The sequence below is a fragment of the Oncorhynchus keta genome, chromosome 7 (assembly GCF_023373465.1).
Source record: "Oncorhynchus keta strain PuntledgeMale-10-30-2019 chromosome 7, Oket_V2, whole genome shotgun sequence".
Lineage (NCBI taxonomy): Eukaryota > Metazoa > Chordata > Actinopteri > Salmoniformes > Salmonidae > Oncorhynchus > Oncorhynchus keta.
The window spans coordinates 30,427,046-30,443,322 of NC_068427.1; the positions used below are offsets into that span (position 1 = coordinate 30,427,046).

Genomic DNA, 16,277 nt, shown 5'->3' on the forward strand with positions numbered 1-16,277 from the left:
ACTACTGTTAGGTGTGACCTAAGACTAAGAGTGAATAGATTAATAAATGCACAATTAAGGCACACGAAAACCCACCTGAGGGTGGAGTAGCAGAATGTCTGCAGTAGGGACAGAGTGCAGAAGGCCTGCGGGTGCAGCTGGTGGAGCTTGTTCCCCTGCAGTCGGATCAGTCTGAGGTTGGGGAGGCGGAGCAGGGCCTGGGGGTGCAGGAACTGCAGCTGGTTGTGATCCAGGTGGAGGCGCAGTAGTGAGGACAGGCCTGAGAAGCTCTCTGCTGAGATCTCCCTCAGCTTGTTATAACTTAGCTTCAGGACCTGGGGGAAAGAAATGGATGGATGGAGCAATGAATGAATGAATGAATGAATGAATGAATGAATGAATGATAATTGAAAATACATGGTATAAACCCCTCCAGTTATAAACAACAATACATATGCATCAATGTGAGTCAAATGAACACAAAAATAAAATAGCAGACTGTGCCTAAGTTCAATGGAACTATGGACATTTGCATCCAATCATTAGCTCATTTGACCCCTCTCCTCTCCATGTCAACTCTATAAGCCTCAGTACCTGAAGTGAGGACAGATCTTGGAACGCTCGGTCAGGAATCTCACGGATGTCATTCCCATGAAGCATCAGCTGCTCCAGCCTCCTCAGACCAGCTAATGAGCTGTCTGGGATCCTGCTGATACTGTTGAACCTTTCAAATACCAGAGAGAAACAAGCATCAGCCAATGGGGGGGTGTGTATATATATATATATATATTTATTTGCACAAGCCTTACCCTAGGTTGATGTGTAGTGTATGTTGCGGTAGAAGCTGTGGTATGGTGAGCAGGGACCTGAAGGTGCAGTGTAGTTCAGTGGGCTGGTAGCAGGAGCAGGGCCGAGGGCAGGCACCACCAGGAGACACCAGGGTCACTAACACCACCGCCACAGCCAGAGACACACCACACACACTGGGAGCCATCTTCAATAGGAGGGACCCTCACTGCCAATATAGAAATATTTACAGTACTAGTCAAAAGTTTGGACACCTACTCATTCAACATTTTTTCTTTATTTTTACTATTTTCTACATTGTAGAATAAAAGTGAAAACATCAAAACTACGAAATAACACTCATCAAACCAATGACAAGTGTGCAAAGCTGTCATCAATGCAAATGGTGGTTATTGTCCAGTGTACTAGAGGGCTTGATGCCTCTGACATACACAGCACTGACACACATTCTCAATGCTTGTGCTGGCATTCCCATGGAAATAAGCCTACAGTCTCAGTCTGGTTATTCTATCGTCCTGACCAGCATTTGTTTGTTTTCCCTTTATTTTACTAGGCAAGTCAGTTAAGAACATTTACATTTACATTTAAGTCAAATTCTTATTTTCAATGACAGCCTAGGAACAGTGGGTTATCTGCCTGTTCAGGGGCAGAATGACAGATTTGTACCTTGTCGGCTCAGGGGTTTGAACTTGCAACCTTTTGATTACTAGTCCAACACTCTAACCACTAGGCTACCCTGCCGCCCCCATTGAAAACAACCACGCTATTTTTGATATTGTTCTGACATTTCAAGGTATGTGAAAAAATGTCAACAGTTGTTCACAAAGGAGAAGAATGAGCTATCTAATGTACCGAGGTAAAGACAGTTTTAGGTTGGATATTCAATGGATATTCGCCTGTAGTTTTCCTTACATCCACCAACAGCAGTTAGGGACCGTTAACATAGTGACAAATCTAATTTATTCAAATTTCAATAGCTATTTATCCATTACTCCTAAAACTTTCAAAACTGGTTCAAGCTAACCCGATGGCATAGACACACATTGCACACATTTACACATCTATTTACATCTTGCACTACTTTAAATTATTTACATTTATTTTATTTTATTTAAATTATTTACTTACATTTTTGAATTTCAATAGCTCATTGGTCATGTGACCTAGTGACTTCAATCAAGGTTCAGAATGTCCACTTAGTGGGCCTACACATTGCACACCCTTTAGTTTGTCCATTTTTTATCTCACGTGGTTTTACATGAATTTTTCCAAATGTAGAATTTCAATAGCTCCTTGGTCATGTGACCTACTGACTTCAAACAAGGTTCTGAATGTCCACTGACTACCCTTCTATATTTGCACACCGTTTAGTTAGTCAATTTTCGTCTCACAAGATTTTACATTCATTTTTCTAAATTTAAAATGTCAAAAGCTCCTTGGTCATGTGTCCTTCTGACTTCAAACACGGTTCAGAATGTCCACTGACTATACCTTCATATCACACACTCTGATGTTTGTCTACTTTCATATCATGCTATTAGACTTAAATCTGTAAGTTTTGCAGGCCTTCATTTCACATGGGTGTTAAAAAATGTTTTTGAAGTTAACAAATGTTCCAGTCTCGCAATAATTATCTTTCACACGGACACTGAAAAGATCCGCAAATGGCTGTATGTGGTATGGATCAAAGACAGGAGAGGTGTTCGAACAGAGGTGCGTAAAGGAAGGAGCACAGGTAGGCCTCATGGAAAACAATGTTTCATATGCTCTTTTTAATCACAGCAATAGGCAGTGATTTGTCAGTCAGAGTGATCTTGATAAGGTGAAAGAATCATTTTCATAGCATCACTTTCATATACTGTACATTAAGACAAATCCTTCTACGTTGAATATTAGAACACCGTTTCCATAACCTGATAATGACCTGATATTTCAGTGCATTCAAAACAAGCCACCTGCAGACAACTTACAAAATGCAAGTGTATTTGAGGGTTCATTTTTCTGATGAAAATAGTTATTTGATGCATGGCCTACTATTTCTAACTGGAAAAATACATTCCTACATCTATTGTGAGTAAAATCCTTTTTCCAAAATTGATTTAGGTACATTTTTGGTATATGTGTACAAATACCAAGGTGTCTAGTTAGACTGTAAACTTTCCTTCCAGGCTCACATTAAGCATCTCCAATCCAAAATTAAATCTAGAATCGGCTTCCTATTTTGCAACAAAGCCTCCTTCACTCATGCTGCCAAACATACCCTTGTAAAACTGACTATCCTACCGATCCTTGACTTCGGCGATGTCATTTACAAAATAGCCTCCAACACTCTACTCAACAAATTGGATGCAGTCTACCACATTGCCATTAGTTTCGTCACCAAAGCCCCATATACTACCCACCGCAGCGACCTGTATGCTCATGTTGGCTGGTCCTCACTGGCTCCAGGTCATCTATAGGTCCTTGCTAGGTATAGCCCCGCCTTATATCAGCTCACTGGTCACCATAGCAGCACCCACCCATAGCACGCGCTCCATCAGGTATAGTTCACTGGTCACCCCCAAAGCCAATTCCTACTTTGGCCGCCTTTCCTTCCAGTTCTCTGCTGCCAATGACTGGAACGAATTGCAAAAATCACTGAAGCTGGAGACTCATATCTCCCTCACTATCTTTAAGCATCAGCTATCAGAGCAGCTTACAGATCATTGCATCTGTACATAGCCTATCTGTAAATAGCCCATCCAACTACCTCATCATTGTTATTTATTTTATTTATATATATATATTTTTTTTTGCTCCTTTGCACCACAGTATTTCTACTTGCACATTCATCTTCTACACATCTATCACTCCAGTGTTTATTTGTGAAATTGTAATTATTTCTCCACTACGGCCTATTTATTGCCTTACCTCCATAATCTTACTTCATTTACACACACTGTATATAGACTTTTGTATTGTCTTATTGACTGCACACTTGTTTATCCCATGTGTAACTCTGTGTTGTTGTTTGTGTCACACTGCTTTGCTTTAATTTGGCCAGGTCACAGTTGTAAATGAGAACTTGTTCTCAACTGGCCTACCTGGTTGAATAAAGGTGAAATAAAAAAAGAATTTCAAAAAAATAAATACTGTATGTGGGAATGTCTTATGTCTGTCCTACATGTAGTGTTGGTACATGGAATATTCCTCAACTGCATTTTTCATAAATTGCTATTGCAAATAGAAGTATTATGTTCAACAACTGACATTTTCAGATATTATTTTGACAAACACACTTTGGTTCTTACAATTCATTCTCTATTGTCATAGATCTGATGGGCACTGTCATCTGTGATCTTTGTGATATGACTTTCTTTAAGCACGTACTGATGAAACTGTCCCTTAATTATTTTTTTCTTAAGCTCTACATTTATTCGCTCTGTGATAGGGTTGGATCCTATATGCTACTTTCATTATTGTCATGTAAATTGGTTCAGTGCCTATAATTTAGGCTGTGTGTAGAATGGGGCATAAAGGAAATGACCTCTACTACTAAATTACTAATAGATTATAGTGATAAGGAAAACGGCATTCATTTGCCTATAACTAATCATAATTCCATTATGTTTACATAAAAAAGAGAATACTTCAAAATGAGAAGATCCTACCATGGAAAAGACGACTTCGTGGACATAAAGTGGAACTGAGGGGAAATAACTCACACCATGCAGCAGGACACCTTCAGCTGCTGGGTCTTTGTAATGCAGGTTTGATAGTTATATTTTCAATAATGAATGGTTAGCTGTTATGTGACAATTAGGTCAAAAACTATTTTATTTTTTTGGTGTAGATGGCCAAGGAAGTTGCACAGAACTTCCCCAACATCCCTTCTCAAATTCATATGGAACCTTCAAAAACACATGGAGCAACTGCAAAAAGAAATGGCTGAGGATATACTAAAAATGTCTGGTATGTAATGACATTTAATTCAAAGTAAATGTATATTCTTTATTTTTATGTAGTCGTGTGAGACAGCCATATGTTCAGTTCATGCTTATGATTTCAGAGTTCAACAAAGCCAACAACTGCTTCATGTGTGCCACTGATAAAGAACCTGGATGTGGCACAAAGACAGCCTGGGTTAGTAACTTCATTTAACATGTTTATAATCGTTTGACAACAGTGACGGCATGTAAGACAATTTATGATATACCACAATGGATGACTAATTCGTCGTTTGTCATACTGCATTGATATTTGATATTATTTATAACGCGTTATGCTTCGTTTTGTTTTAGAATGTTTCGCATGCCAACGGTGGTTCCATGTGCTGTAACTAGGAATGAAGACAAACTGGAAGTGTAGTCTTTGTTGTTGAAAATGTATGCTATACCCCATCCACACTGAAGAGGCTCTGAAATGTACATCAACCAGGGATAAAGAGAAAGTTCACACTGTGAAATGTTTCAAACTTATTTTAAAGTTAAAGTATCTGACATGTTGGAAAAGATTAAAGGGCTACAATTTGTTTAATTTGTCAATATTCAATTTTTATTCATTGATTTTCTGGCCACCATTACTGTGGTTACATGTTCAGTATATGTATTGACCAGCAAGCCCACTGCAGCATTACCTCACTAGCTCACTCTCCATCCCTGCTTTGGACAATTAATGGCATGACTCTCATACTTTGCCCTTTTCCTTTATGGTTGATATTAACGACGAAAGGAGATATTATCTGTCTCTCCTATTGTGTACCGCTGTTAAATAGTGTGGAAAAATAAAAAACAGGGGAAATAAGTACTTAGAACTACCAATCATTATAGATAAATACTAAAAAAAGGGTAAACACAACACTGAACTGAACCCCCTAATTGTCAAACTAATATTAATGTACAACAACATAGAAGAGACATAACTAGAGGTTATGCAATATGGGTGTATATCCACTGCACGCTTCTTAGGTGTGTAATTGACATGACCAAGGATCTGTTGAAATGTAAAACTATGAAAAATGTACGTTACACCGTGTGACTTTACAGTACACAAACAAGAGTCTGCAATATAGAAGGGTACATTCTGCACCATGTTTGACGTCACTAGGTCACATGACCAAGGAGCTATTGAAATTTTAAATTGAGAAGAATTCATGTAAAATCTTGTCAGTTTCAAATGGACAAACTAAAGGGTGTGCAATATAGAAAGGTAGTCAGTGGACATTCTGGACCTTGTTTGAGTGAAGTAGGTCACATGACCAATGAGCTATTGAAATTCGAATGTAAAAAGTTTGTATTTTGTTTACGCTCCCTAACTAATTAAACTAGGAATACAAAATGCTGCTCACATTTCCACATGTTTATTAGCTTTGGAAACCTAATTAATGTCCGAATCGTGAAAATAAGACCTGGGCAATGTTGTGCGCAATTTTTCCAACGTAATGACACTTATTTGGAGACTGGCTCAAGTGGTTTGAAAGCTATTGAGGTTTGAAAGCGCGTCAATATCCGTCAAATATACAGATATACAGATTGAAACCTCGGTATCTAATAGGCCGAATTTAACGCATCAAATCCGAGCAGCAGCTCCAACTGTTTCCTATTGTTTTACGCGCGAGTCTGCATCAAAGAACCTGTCCTCTAATCATTCCACAGGCGAGCAGTTAACGATCATCCTCTGACCTCTATACGGATACTGACCTACCTCTATAGTCGAAACGGATACTGACCTCTCTATTCTTTAACGCACTGCTAAACGCTGTCACAGAGAGTGATGAAATTGATGCATCTATATGTAGGACACAACTTTACACCTTTACATTGCATGGAAATACATAGTTGAAAAAAGTTTTAGCATCTGGTGGCAATTTGACAGCAATTCCCCCCGTCATATTATGAATAGTAGGATAAGCATTTCATTTGGGAGCTCAGAATGATTACTGTCAATTTACCTTGCAATCCTTCAAACCGAAGATATCAAGATTCTTCATTTCGTTACAGCCAAAATCCCTTCAAGTCTCATTTTTATCCAAATGACGATTCGGCAACGCATTCATGTAATTCCAGGTATGTTTAATAATATAATATTGGCATTCAAAACGTTACTAACGTTTCAATAATCTACAACTTTATGCAATGAATATAAGAGAGGTGAAAACAATCAACAACAAAAAAATATCCTTGCTTTTGTGAGAAAAAAAAATATTTGTTTGGATGGATAAAATAACGGATAGATTCAAATGTTCTTGCTATTCCGACAGAGCAGGTATTGTTCCCCTGTGCAGCTGAAAGGAAGGGAAGGAATCAGACATAATGGATGGTAAAAACTATTTGGGGAGGAGAGTGTCTGAGTGGGTGACGCTTGGAGAGGAGAGTAGGAGAGCTGAGGAGGGGCGGCGCTGGAGACAAGAAACTGAGAATCAGACTCCTAAAACCTAAATAACTGTGTGTAGCCGTTCATTCTTTTAGAAACGTTAAAAACATGTAATATTTTGAGTGACTTTCGCAATGTATCAATAACATCCAAATGAATGTATATCCAAATTAATGTAAGGAGCTCTAAAATTATATCTGCAATGGAAAGTGAGACTTTCACCTGTTACCCACCCTGGCCCTGGATCTGGGGGATCCTTGATTTCTCTGTCCCAGCTCTGGCTCCCTTTCTTTCTTTCTGTCTGAGATGTCTCTGTTGTAGATACCTGGAGTTCTGTAGCTGTTTTCCTGTTCTTGTGTAATTCATCCAGTCAGGCTGTAGAAAGCATTAGGCCCAAACCCATTTAGACAGTCCCTCAGTTCCACACTGTTACATAACAGCCAAGCAGCGACCCAGTCCCACTTGGTCCAACACAGCCACCATTATAATATGAGGTTACCATCAAAATGCTGCTGGAATTCTTATTAGTGTCTGACTGTCTGGCCTGTGTGCTGTAATGGCATGATGTCAACAGAACAGAGCAGAGCACTGGCACAGAAAGTATGGTCTCATTTCACTCTGAGCGGTTTCTGGGTATCGTCTGAATCTGTAGTTTGCGATAGTTCATGGTCCGAATATGGGGTCAGGGCTGTTAGTCAGGGTTTGGAGCTCCACGGGGTCAGGGCTGGGAGTCTGCCTGGCTGTAAAGGTGAAAGGCAGGGGTCAGAGGCCTGGTTCCAGGAGGGTGTTTATTTTTTTCTATTTATATTTCACCTTATTTAACCAGGTAAGCCAGTTGAAAACAACTTCTCATTTACAACTGCAACATGGCCAAGTTAAAGCAAAGAAGTGTGACAAAAACAACAACACAGAGTTACACATGGGATAAACAAATGTACAGTCAATAACACAATAGAAATATCTATGTACAATGTGTGAAAATGTAGTAAGATTGGGGCGGTAAGGCAATAAATAGGCCATAGAGGCGAAATAATTACAATTTATCATTAACACTGGAGTGATAGATGTGCAGATGATGATGTGCAAGTAGAGATACTGGGGTGCAAAAGAGCAAAGAAAAGGTATAAATAACAATATGGGGATGAGGTAGTTGGGTGTGCTATTTAAAGATGGGTACAGACAGGTACAGTGATCAGTAAGCTGCTCTGACAGCTGATGCTTAGACAGGGAGATAGATATAAGTCTCCAGATTCAGATATTTTTGCAATTCGTTCCAGTCATTGGCAGCAGAGGACTGGAAGAAAAGGTGGCCAAAGGAGGTGTTGGCTTTGGGGATGACCAGTGAAATATACCTGCTTGGAGCGCCTGCTACGGGTGGGTGCTGCTATGGTGACCAGTGAGCTGAGATAAGGCGGGGCTTTACCTAGCAAAGACTTATAGATGACCTGGAGCCAGTGGGTTTGGCGACGAATATGTAGCGAGAGCCAGCCTACAGCATACAGGTCACAGTGGTGGGTAGTATATGGGGCTTTGGTAACGAAACAGATGGCACTGTGATAGACTACATCCAATTTGCTTAGTAGAGTGTTGGAGGCTATTTTGTAAATGACATCACCAAAGTCAAGGATCAGTAGGATAGTCAGTTTTACGAGGGTATGTTTGGCAGCATGAGTGAAGGAGGCTTTGTTGCAAAATAGGAAGCCGATTCTAGATTTAATTTTGAATTGGAGATGCTTAATGTGAGTCTGGAAGGAAAGTTTACAGTCTAACCAGACACCTTGTTATTTGTAGTTGTCCACATATTCTAAGTCAGAACCGTCCAGAGTAGTGATGCTAGTCGGGCGGACGGGTGCGGGCAGCAATCGGTTGAAGAGCATGCATTTAGTTTTAATAGCATTTAAATGCAGTTGGAGGCCACGGAAGGAGTGTTGTATCGCATTGAAGCATGTTTAGAGGTTTGTTAACACAGTGTCCAAAGAAGGGCCTGATGTATACAGAATGGTGTTGTCTGCGTAGAGGTGAATCAGAGAATCACCAACCGCAAGAGCGAAATCATTGATATATACAGAGAAGAGTCGGCCTGAGAATTGAACCCTGTGGCACCCCCATAGAGACTGCTAGAGGTCCGGACAGCTCGGAAACCATATTGCATAGTGGAGAAGGTATGGTGGGATTCAAAATGGTCGGTGATCTGTTTGTTAACTTGGCTTTCAAAGATTTTAGAAAGGCAGGGCAGGATGGATGTAGGTCTATAACAGTTTGGGTCTAAAGTGTCTCCCCCTTTGAAGAGGGGGATGACTATGGCAGCTTTACAATCTTTGGGGATCTCAGACGACACGAAAGGGAGTTTGAACAGGCTAGTAATAGGGGTTGCACAATTTAGGCGGATCATTTTAGAGAGAGAGGGTCCAGATTGTCTAGCCAAGCTGCTTTGTACCTTTGTAGGGATCCAGATTTTGCAGCTCTTTCAGAACAACAGCTGTCTGGATTTGGGTGAAGGAGAAACGGGGGGGGGACTTGGGCAAGTTTCTGCGGTGGGTGCAGAGCTGTTGGTAGGGGTAGCCAGGTGGAAAGCCTTAGCTTTCCAAACTGACTGTGTATATTGGTTCCTGACTTCCCTAAAAGGTTGCATATTGCGGGGACTATTTGATGCTAATGCAGAACGCCACAGGATGTTTGTGTGCTGGTCAAGGGCAGTCAAGTCTGGAGTGAACCAAGGGCTATATCTGTTCTTAGTTCTACATTTTTTGAATGGGGCATGCTTATTTAAGATGGTGAGGAAAGCACTTTTAAAGAGCAACCAGTCATCCTCTACTGACGGAATGAGGTCAATATCCTTCCAGGATACCCGAGCCAGGTATATTAGAAAGGCCTGCTCGCTGAAGTGTTTTACATTTACATTACATTTAAGTCATTTAGCAGACGCTCTTATCCAGAGCGACTTTTAGCGAGCGTTTGACAGTGATGAGGGGTGGTTGTTTGACCGCGGGTGTAAGGCTGGGTCAGTGGTCTTTGTGGCTGGGGCAGGGAGTGAAGGTTAGTCTGGGGCAAGGGAGGTAGGCTGGGCCTGGGTTAGGAGTAGGGGGTTAGGCCTGGCCTGGGTCAGGAGTAGGTGGGGCCAGGCTGGGCCTGGGTCAGGAGTAGGGGGTTAGGCTGGGCCTGGGTTAGGAGTAGGGGGGCCTGGGTTAGGAGTAGTGGGTTAGGCTGGGCCTGGGTTAGGAGTAGGGGAGGGCCAGGCTGGGCCTGAGTTAGGAGTAGGGAGGTAGGCTGGGCCTGGGTTAGGAGTAGGGGGGTTAGCCTGGGCCTGGGTTAGGAGAATGGGGGGCCAGGCTAGGCCTGGGTTAGGAGTAGGGAGGTAGGCTGGGCCTGGGTTAGGAGTAGGGGGGTTAGGCTGGGCCTGGGTTAGGTGTAGGGGGGGCCAGGCTGGGACAGGGGTAGAAGTAGGGAGGTAGGCTGGGCCTGGGTTAGGTGTAAGGGGGCCAGGCTGGGACAGGTGTAGAAGTAGGGAGGTAGGCTGGGCCTGGGTTAGGAGTAGGGGAGGTCAGACTGGGACAGGGGTAGAAGTAGGGAGGTAGGCTGGGCCTGGGTTAGGAGTAGGGGAGGCCAGACTGGGACAGGGGTAGAAGTAGGGAGGTAGGCTGGGCCTGGGTTAGGAGTAGGGGAGGCCAGGCTGGGACAAGGGTAGAAGTAGGGGGGTTAGGCTGGGCCTGGGTTAGGAGAAGGGGGGACCAGGCTGGGACAGGGGTAGAAGTAGGGAGGTAGGCTGGGCCTGGGTTAGGAGTAGGGGGGACAGGCTGGGACAGGGGTAGAAGTAGGGAGGTAGGCTGGGCCTGGGTTAGGAGTAGGGGGGACAGGCTGGGACAGGGGTAGAAGTAGGTGGGTTAGGCTGGGCCTGGGTTAGGAGTAGGGGGGGGCAGGCTGGGACAGGGGTAGACGTAGGTGGGTTAGGCTGGGCCTGGGTTAGGAGTAGGGGGGACAGGCTGGGACAGGGGTAGAAGTTGGTGGGTTAGGCTGGGTCTGGGTTAGGAGTAGGGGGGCAGGCTGGGACAGGGGTAGAAGTAGGTGGGTTAGGCTGGGCCTGGGTTAGTAGTAGGGGGGACAGGCTGGGACAGGGGTAGAAGTTGGTGGGTTAGGCTGGGTCTGGGTTAGGAGTAGGGGTGGGCAGGCTGGGCCAGGGGTAGAAGTAGATGGGTTAGGCTGGGCCTGGGTTAGGAGTAGGGGGGGCAGGCTGGGCCAGGGGTAGAATTAGGTGGGTTAGGCTGGGCCTGGGTTAGGAGTAGGGTGGCAGGCTGGGACAGGGGTAGAATTAGGGGGGTTAGGTTGGGCCTGGGTTAGGAGTAGGGGGGCAGGCTGGGCCAGGGGTAGAATTAGGTGGGTTAGGCTGGGCCTGGGTTAGGAGTAGGGGGGCAGGCTGGGACAGGGGTAGAATTAGGTGGGTTAGGCTGGGCCTGGGTTAGGAGTAGGGGGCAGGCTGGGACAGGGGTAGAAGTAGGGGGGTTAGGTTGGAGGTCTGCCTGGGGGCCGCTGCCTCCATGGATGTCAGGCTTCCTTTAGTCATGCCCTCCCTCTTCACACAGTCTTAAATCAGCATGACAACAACTAGTTACACATAACAGAGAGGCTTCAGGGCTACAGCAGACACATTGCTCTATACTGACAATACTATTGTGACAGTACGCCATTGGTCACAGTTATACAGCAGGGAGAACAACTCGGGAGCAGCTCTGTTGGCTCCTCTATCTGTCTATGTTGGTATGCCTGACTACAGCCCTGCCTTCCAGGTTTCAAGAACATTAACATTAACATTCAGTGAGTCAACACTTCAATTTAATCGGTTTGAACAGAATGCTGTGAATAAGGCTACTTTAATGTGTGTCGTTTAGCGATCCAGTCAGTAAAGCTACTAACAAGGACACGTGACAGAAGCGCGGTCTAAAGAGCAATAACAAACCAATACGTTATTCTGGGCTCTGTAGTAGCCTACAGGACAGAAGTTCATTGTCACGGACACATTGTGCTCCAGTCTTGATATAATTAAACACATTGAATTTCCTAAGTATTTCCTTTTTAACATGAAAGGGATTCCAGCTCTATTAACTAATTGGAGGCCTGGATATTGTGGCTCTATAAACAGAGAATTATGACTTCTGGGAAAATGGGAAACAGCGGAATGATTTCCCAGAGGCTGAAACAGAGACTGTCCTCACTGAAACACTGAGAGGAAGAACTTAATGACAACAACACTGACAGAGAGAGAAAGAGAGTCTAGTCAAGCTATTCCAGTCTAATAACCTATTAAAGTTCTGTTTAATGGCCTTACTGAAATTATTACATGATGCTTCAAAGCAACATCTTCTGTCTCTATTGTGATAGCAGTAATATAGTAACAATACAGTAATAACAGTAATTGGGACAGGCACCATGTGTCCCAGTCCCGGTCCCGGTCCCAGCTAGTGTCCAGATGGAGCTGCTGACAGAACTGATGACTCCACATGGTCATCATTACACCAGGAACAACAGGAAGCCTCACAAAGAGATCTGTTGGAAACACCAGCCAGCCTATCACAGATATGGAGAACAAAGCAATAGGAACCAAAACTGTCATACTTTAGGCTCAACTTCCTCCAGGGGACTGTTAAATACAGTTGATTCCTCAACCGACTCCTTATAAGTGCACATGACTTCTCCAGTCTGAATGTTCTTCCTGCTCTAGATCTTTGCATACTACTGTCCATCCCATTAGACTGGTCAGTGGGCATAACAAGTCTATTCCATGGAGCCAGGAGGCTGTAAAAGCTGGAACACTGTGGAGTGGAAAACATATCAAACGCAGCCACAGCTTTCCCAAGACAAGGATAAGGTTAGGCCAGTGGTATTCAAAGTTGTTGTCGCAACCCTATGAAACTGCAGTGGGGTCTCCAAAATGTTAGAGAAAGATCATTTGAAAAATAACATTTTATTGTGTAAGTGTATTTACTGGTACCTTTTCATTTTCATAAGAGATGAAAATGCAATGAATTGAAGGTTATTTGTTGATTAGGGTAACGAGTTGGAGATGTTACATGGGTATGTGTGCGTGTGTGTGTGTGAGAGTGCGTGCGTGCGTGCGTGTGTGTGCGCGTGTGTGCGCGTGCGTGCATGTGTGTGTGCATGCGTGCGTGTGTGTGACAAGGTGAAGCCGTGATCTGGGGAGGTAATGTTCCGTCTGTCACATCAGGGTGCCATGGTAGGGCTCCAGGGCTTGGCCTGATTGAAAGGTGGAACACAGTAAAAACACATAGTAAACACAGTAACAAGCACAGAGAGGCATGTTCAGCAACATGGTTCTGCATGCTAATGGCAGGCTGCCATGGACAAAAACACTCAAAGATGCATGAAGGAGCAGAATCTAACCTTAACCCCTAACCCCCAAACCATAACCCCCAAACCCTTAACCCTTAACCCAAACCCCTAATGGACCTTACAGGGTAAACATGCAGAGGCAGACACCGACATGGCACCTCATTCCCTCTATAGAGTGCATTACTTTTGGCTAGAGCCCTATGTGGCTAACCATACAAGGCTCAGGCCAACAGCAGGTTGGCATCAGAGAAGATATGAAGTGTGAGAATGAGCTTCAATCCCAAGGATAAGCAGGTGTGGGTTCTCCAACCTTTACCCAGCTGTTCCATTAGGCAGAGTTTCTGTGTGTGTGTGTGTGTGTGTGTGTGTGTGTGTGTGTGTGTGTGTGTGTGTGTGTGTGTGTGTGTGTGTGTGTGTGTGTGTGTGTGTGTGTGTGTGTGTGTGTGTGTGTGTGTGTGTGTGTGTGTGTGGTTAGGTGGTCTTATTCTTATATCCTTGTGGGGACCTGAAATCCCCATGAGGACAACAGCTATTTTAAGTTTAGGGGTTAGGTTTAGGGTATGGGTTACAATTTGGGTCAGGGTTACAATTAAGGTTAGGTAGGGATGTATCTTTACACGTATTTGTATTTGTAATGAACCGTTCGGTATGGGGACCTCGGTTCAGTCCGCACCGTGAACCCGAATGAATATGTAAAAAAATATATATATATACTGTATATAAAAAAAAACACTTGGCCTACGCTTCTACGTTGTATGCCATTGCCTCTTGAGTAAATTTGAGCTGAAAAAACATTGTAGGCTATTCTGTTAAAGCAACGAGATCCTATATGCACTTTGTAATCAAAATTCTAATTATAACTGGAGCATTTCAAACTATCCTTTTGTGAGGCGCACCTGGGAACTAGTTCTATACGATGGAGAGTGGTGGGATCGATAAACCAGAATTGGAGGATCCTGCATCATCTTTTAAATCTCCGGTTTGGGTCAATTTTTGCTTCACAGTAGACTGCATCAGCGATGGACAGAGGTTTGGGTACATTTTGGCTTCACAGTAGACTGCACCAGCGATGGACAGAGGTTTGGGTACATTTTGGCTTCACAGTAGACTGCACCAGCGATGGACAGAGGTTTGGGTACATTTTGGCTTCACAGTAGACTGCACCAGCGATGGACAGAGATTTGTGGATAAAATGTTAACAGTATGTCGCCACTGCTCAACGAGAAAAGCCTTTGTGTGGTGTGTGTAGTCATCAACTTGGCACTACAATCATAGAGCCTGCACGTGTGGCAAAGTAAAATAGGAAATTACTGGATTATCTAATCAATGGAAAATGGAAATAAATGAGAATGACGAAGAGCTGCTGCAGACTATTAGTAAATAGCTCACCCTTTTCTACCCATTCCCACTGTTTTTATACTGTTTATTTATTTACTTTTTCTGCTCTTTTGCACACCAATATCTCTACATGCATTTTTTTCTACTGTGTTATTGACTTGCTAAATTGTTTACTCCATGTGTGATGTTACTTATGATGTTACTTAAACATCTGAATGGAGGTGTTGTTTTTTTGGTACTGTAGCACAGGGAGAAGGCACATGCAGCCTCGATTATCCTAGCTAGCTATTTTTTGTAAAAAAAAATGTTTACCCCGTTTTCGTGGTATCCAATTGTTTTTAGTAGCTACTAGCTTGTCTCATCGCTACAACTCCCGTACGGGCTCGGGACAGACGAAGGTTGAAAGTCATGCGTCCTCCGATACACAACCCAACCAAGCCGCACTGCTTCTTTAATACAGCACGCATCCAACCCTACCTGGTTAAATAAAGGTGAAATAAAAAATAAAAAAAAATAAAAAAATGGAAAATGGAAATAAATGAGAAGCCAGCCGCACCAATGTGTCAGGGGAGGAAACACACCTGGCAACCTTGGTTAGTTTTTAGTGCTCTGTGCCTGGCCAACCACAGGAGTCGCTGGTGCGCGATGAGACAAGGACATCCCTACCGGCCAAACCCTCCCTAACCCGGGCGACGCTAGGCCAATTGTGCGTCGCCCCACGGACCTCCCGGTCGCGGCCGGTTACGACAGAGCCTAGGCGACAGAGCCCAGAGTCTCTGATGGCATAGCTGGCGCTGCAGTACAGCACCCTTAGCCACTGCCTACCTAGCTAGCTATTTTAGTTAAACTGCTGCTCTCGGTTTGATGCGGCCAAGACAGGCACTACATCAGGAGTTCCTAAATGTTTTTCACCCACGACCCCATTTTGATATATATATTCTTTAATCACAAAACAGGAGAGCAACACCTGTCCAGTGAAGTCTACAAAGCAAATATTGCATGTAACAAACAGTTACAGTTGAAGTCGGAGGTTTACATACCCCTTACATACAGCCAAATACATTTAAACTCAGTTTTTCACAATTCCTGACATTTAATCCTAGTAAAAATTCCCTGTCTTAGGTCAGTTAGGATCACCACTTTATTTTAAGAACGTGAAATGTCAGAATAATAGTAAAGAGAAGGATTTATTTAATATTTTATTTCTTTCATCACATTTCCAGTGGGTCAGAAGGTGGCATACACTCAATTAGCATTTGGTAGCATTGCCTTTAAATTGTTTAACTTGGGTCAAACGTTTCGGTTAGCCTCCCACAAGCTTCCCACAATAAGTTGGGTGATTTTTGGCCCATTCCTCCTGACAGAGCTGGGGTAACTGAGTCGGGTTTGTAGGCCTCCTTGCTCGCTTATGGTTTTTCAGTTCTGCCCACAAATTCTCTATAGGATTGAGGTCAGGGCTT

The 16,277-nt window shown here is 43.4% G+C and overlaps 1 protein-coding gene across 1 annotated transcript in view; it reads right to left on the reverse strand.

Moving 5' to 3' along the window:
• Positions 1-7,032, reverse strand: part of LOC118380718 (matrix-remodeling-associated protein 5-like) — a 34,081-nt gene extending 27,049 nt beyond the window's left edge. Inside the window, exons 1-4 of the mRNA XM_052522568.1 lie at positions 6,716-7,032; positions 789-994; positions 574-703; positions 76-314 (exon numbers count right to left, since the gene is read on the reverse strand). Of these exons, the coding sequence (XP_052378528.1) occupies positions 76-314; positions 574-703; positions 789-973 (554 nt within the window). The 5' untranslated portion in view covers positions 974-994; positions 6,716-7,032. The remainder of the gene's footprint in view (positions 1-75; positions 315-573; positions 704-788; positions 995-6,715) is intronic.
• Between the last annotated feature and the right edge of the window lie 9,245 nt (positions 7,033-16,277).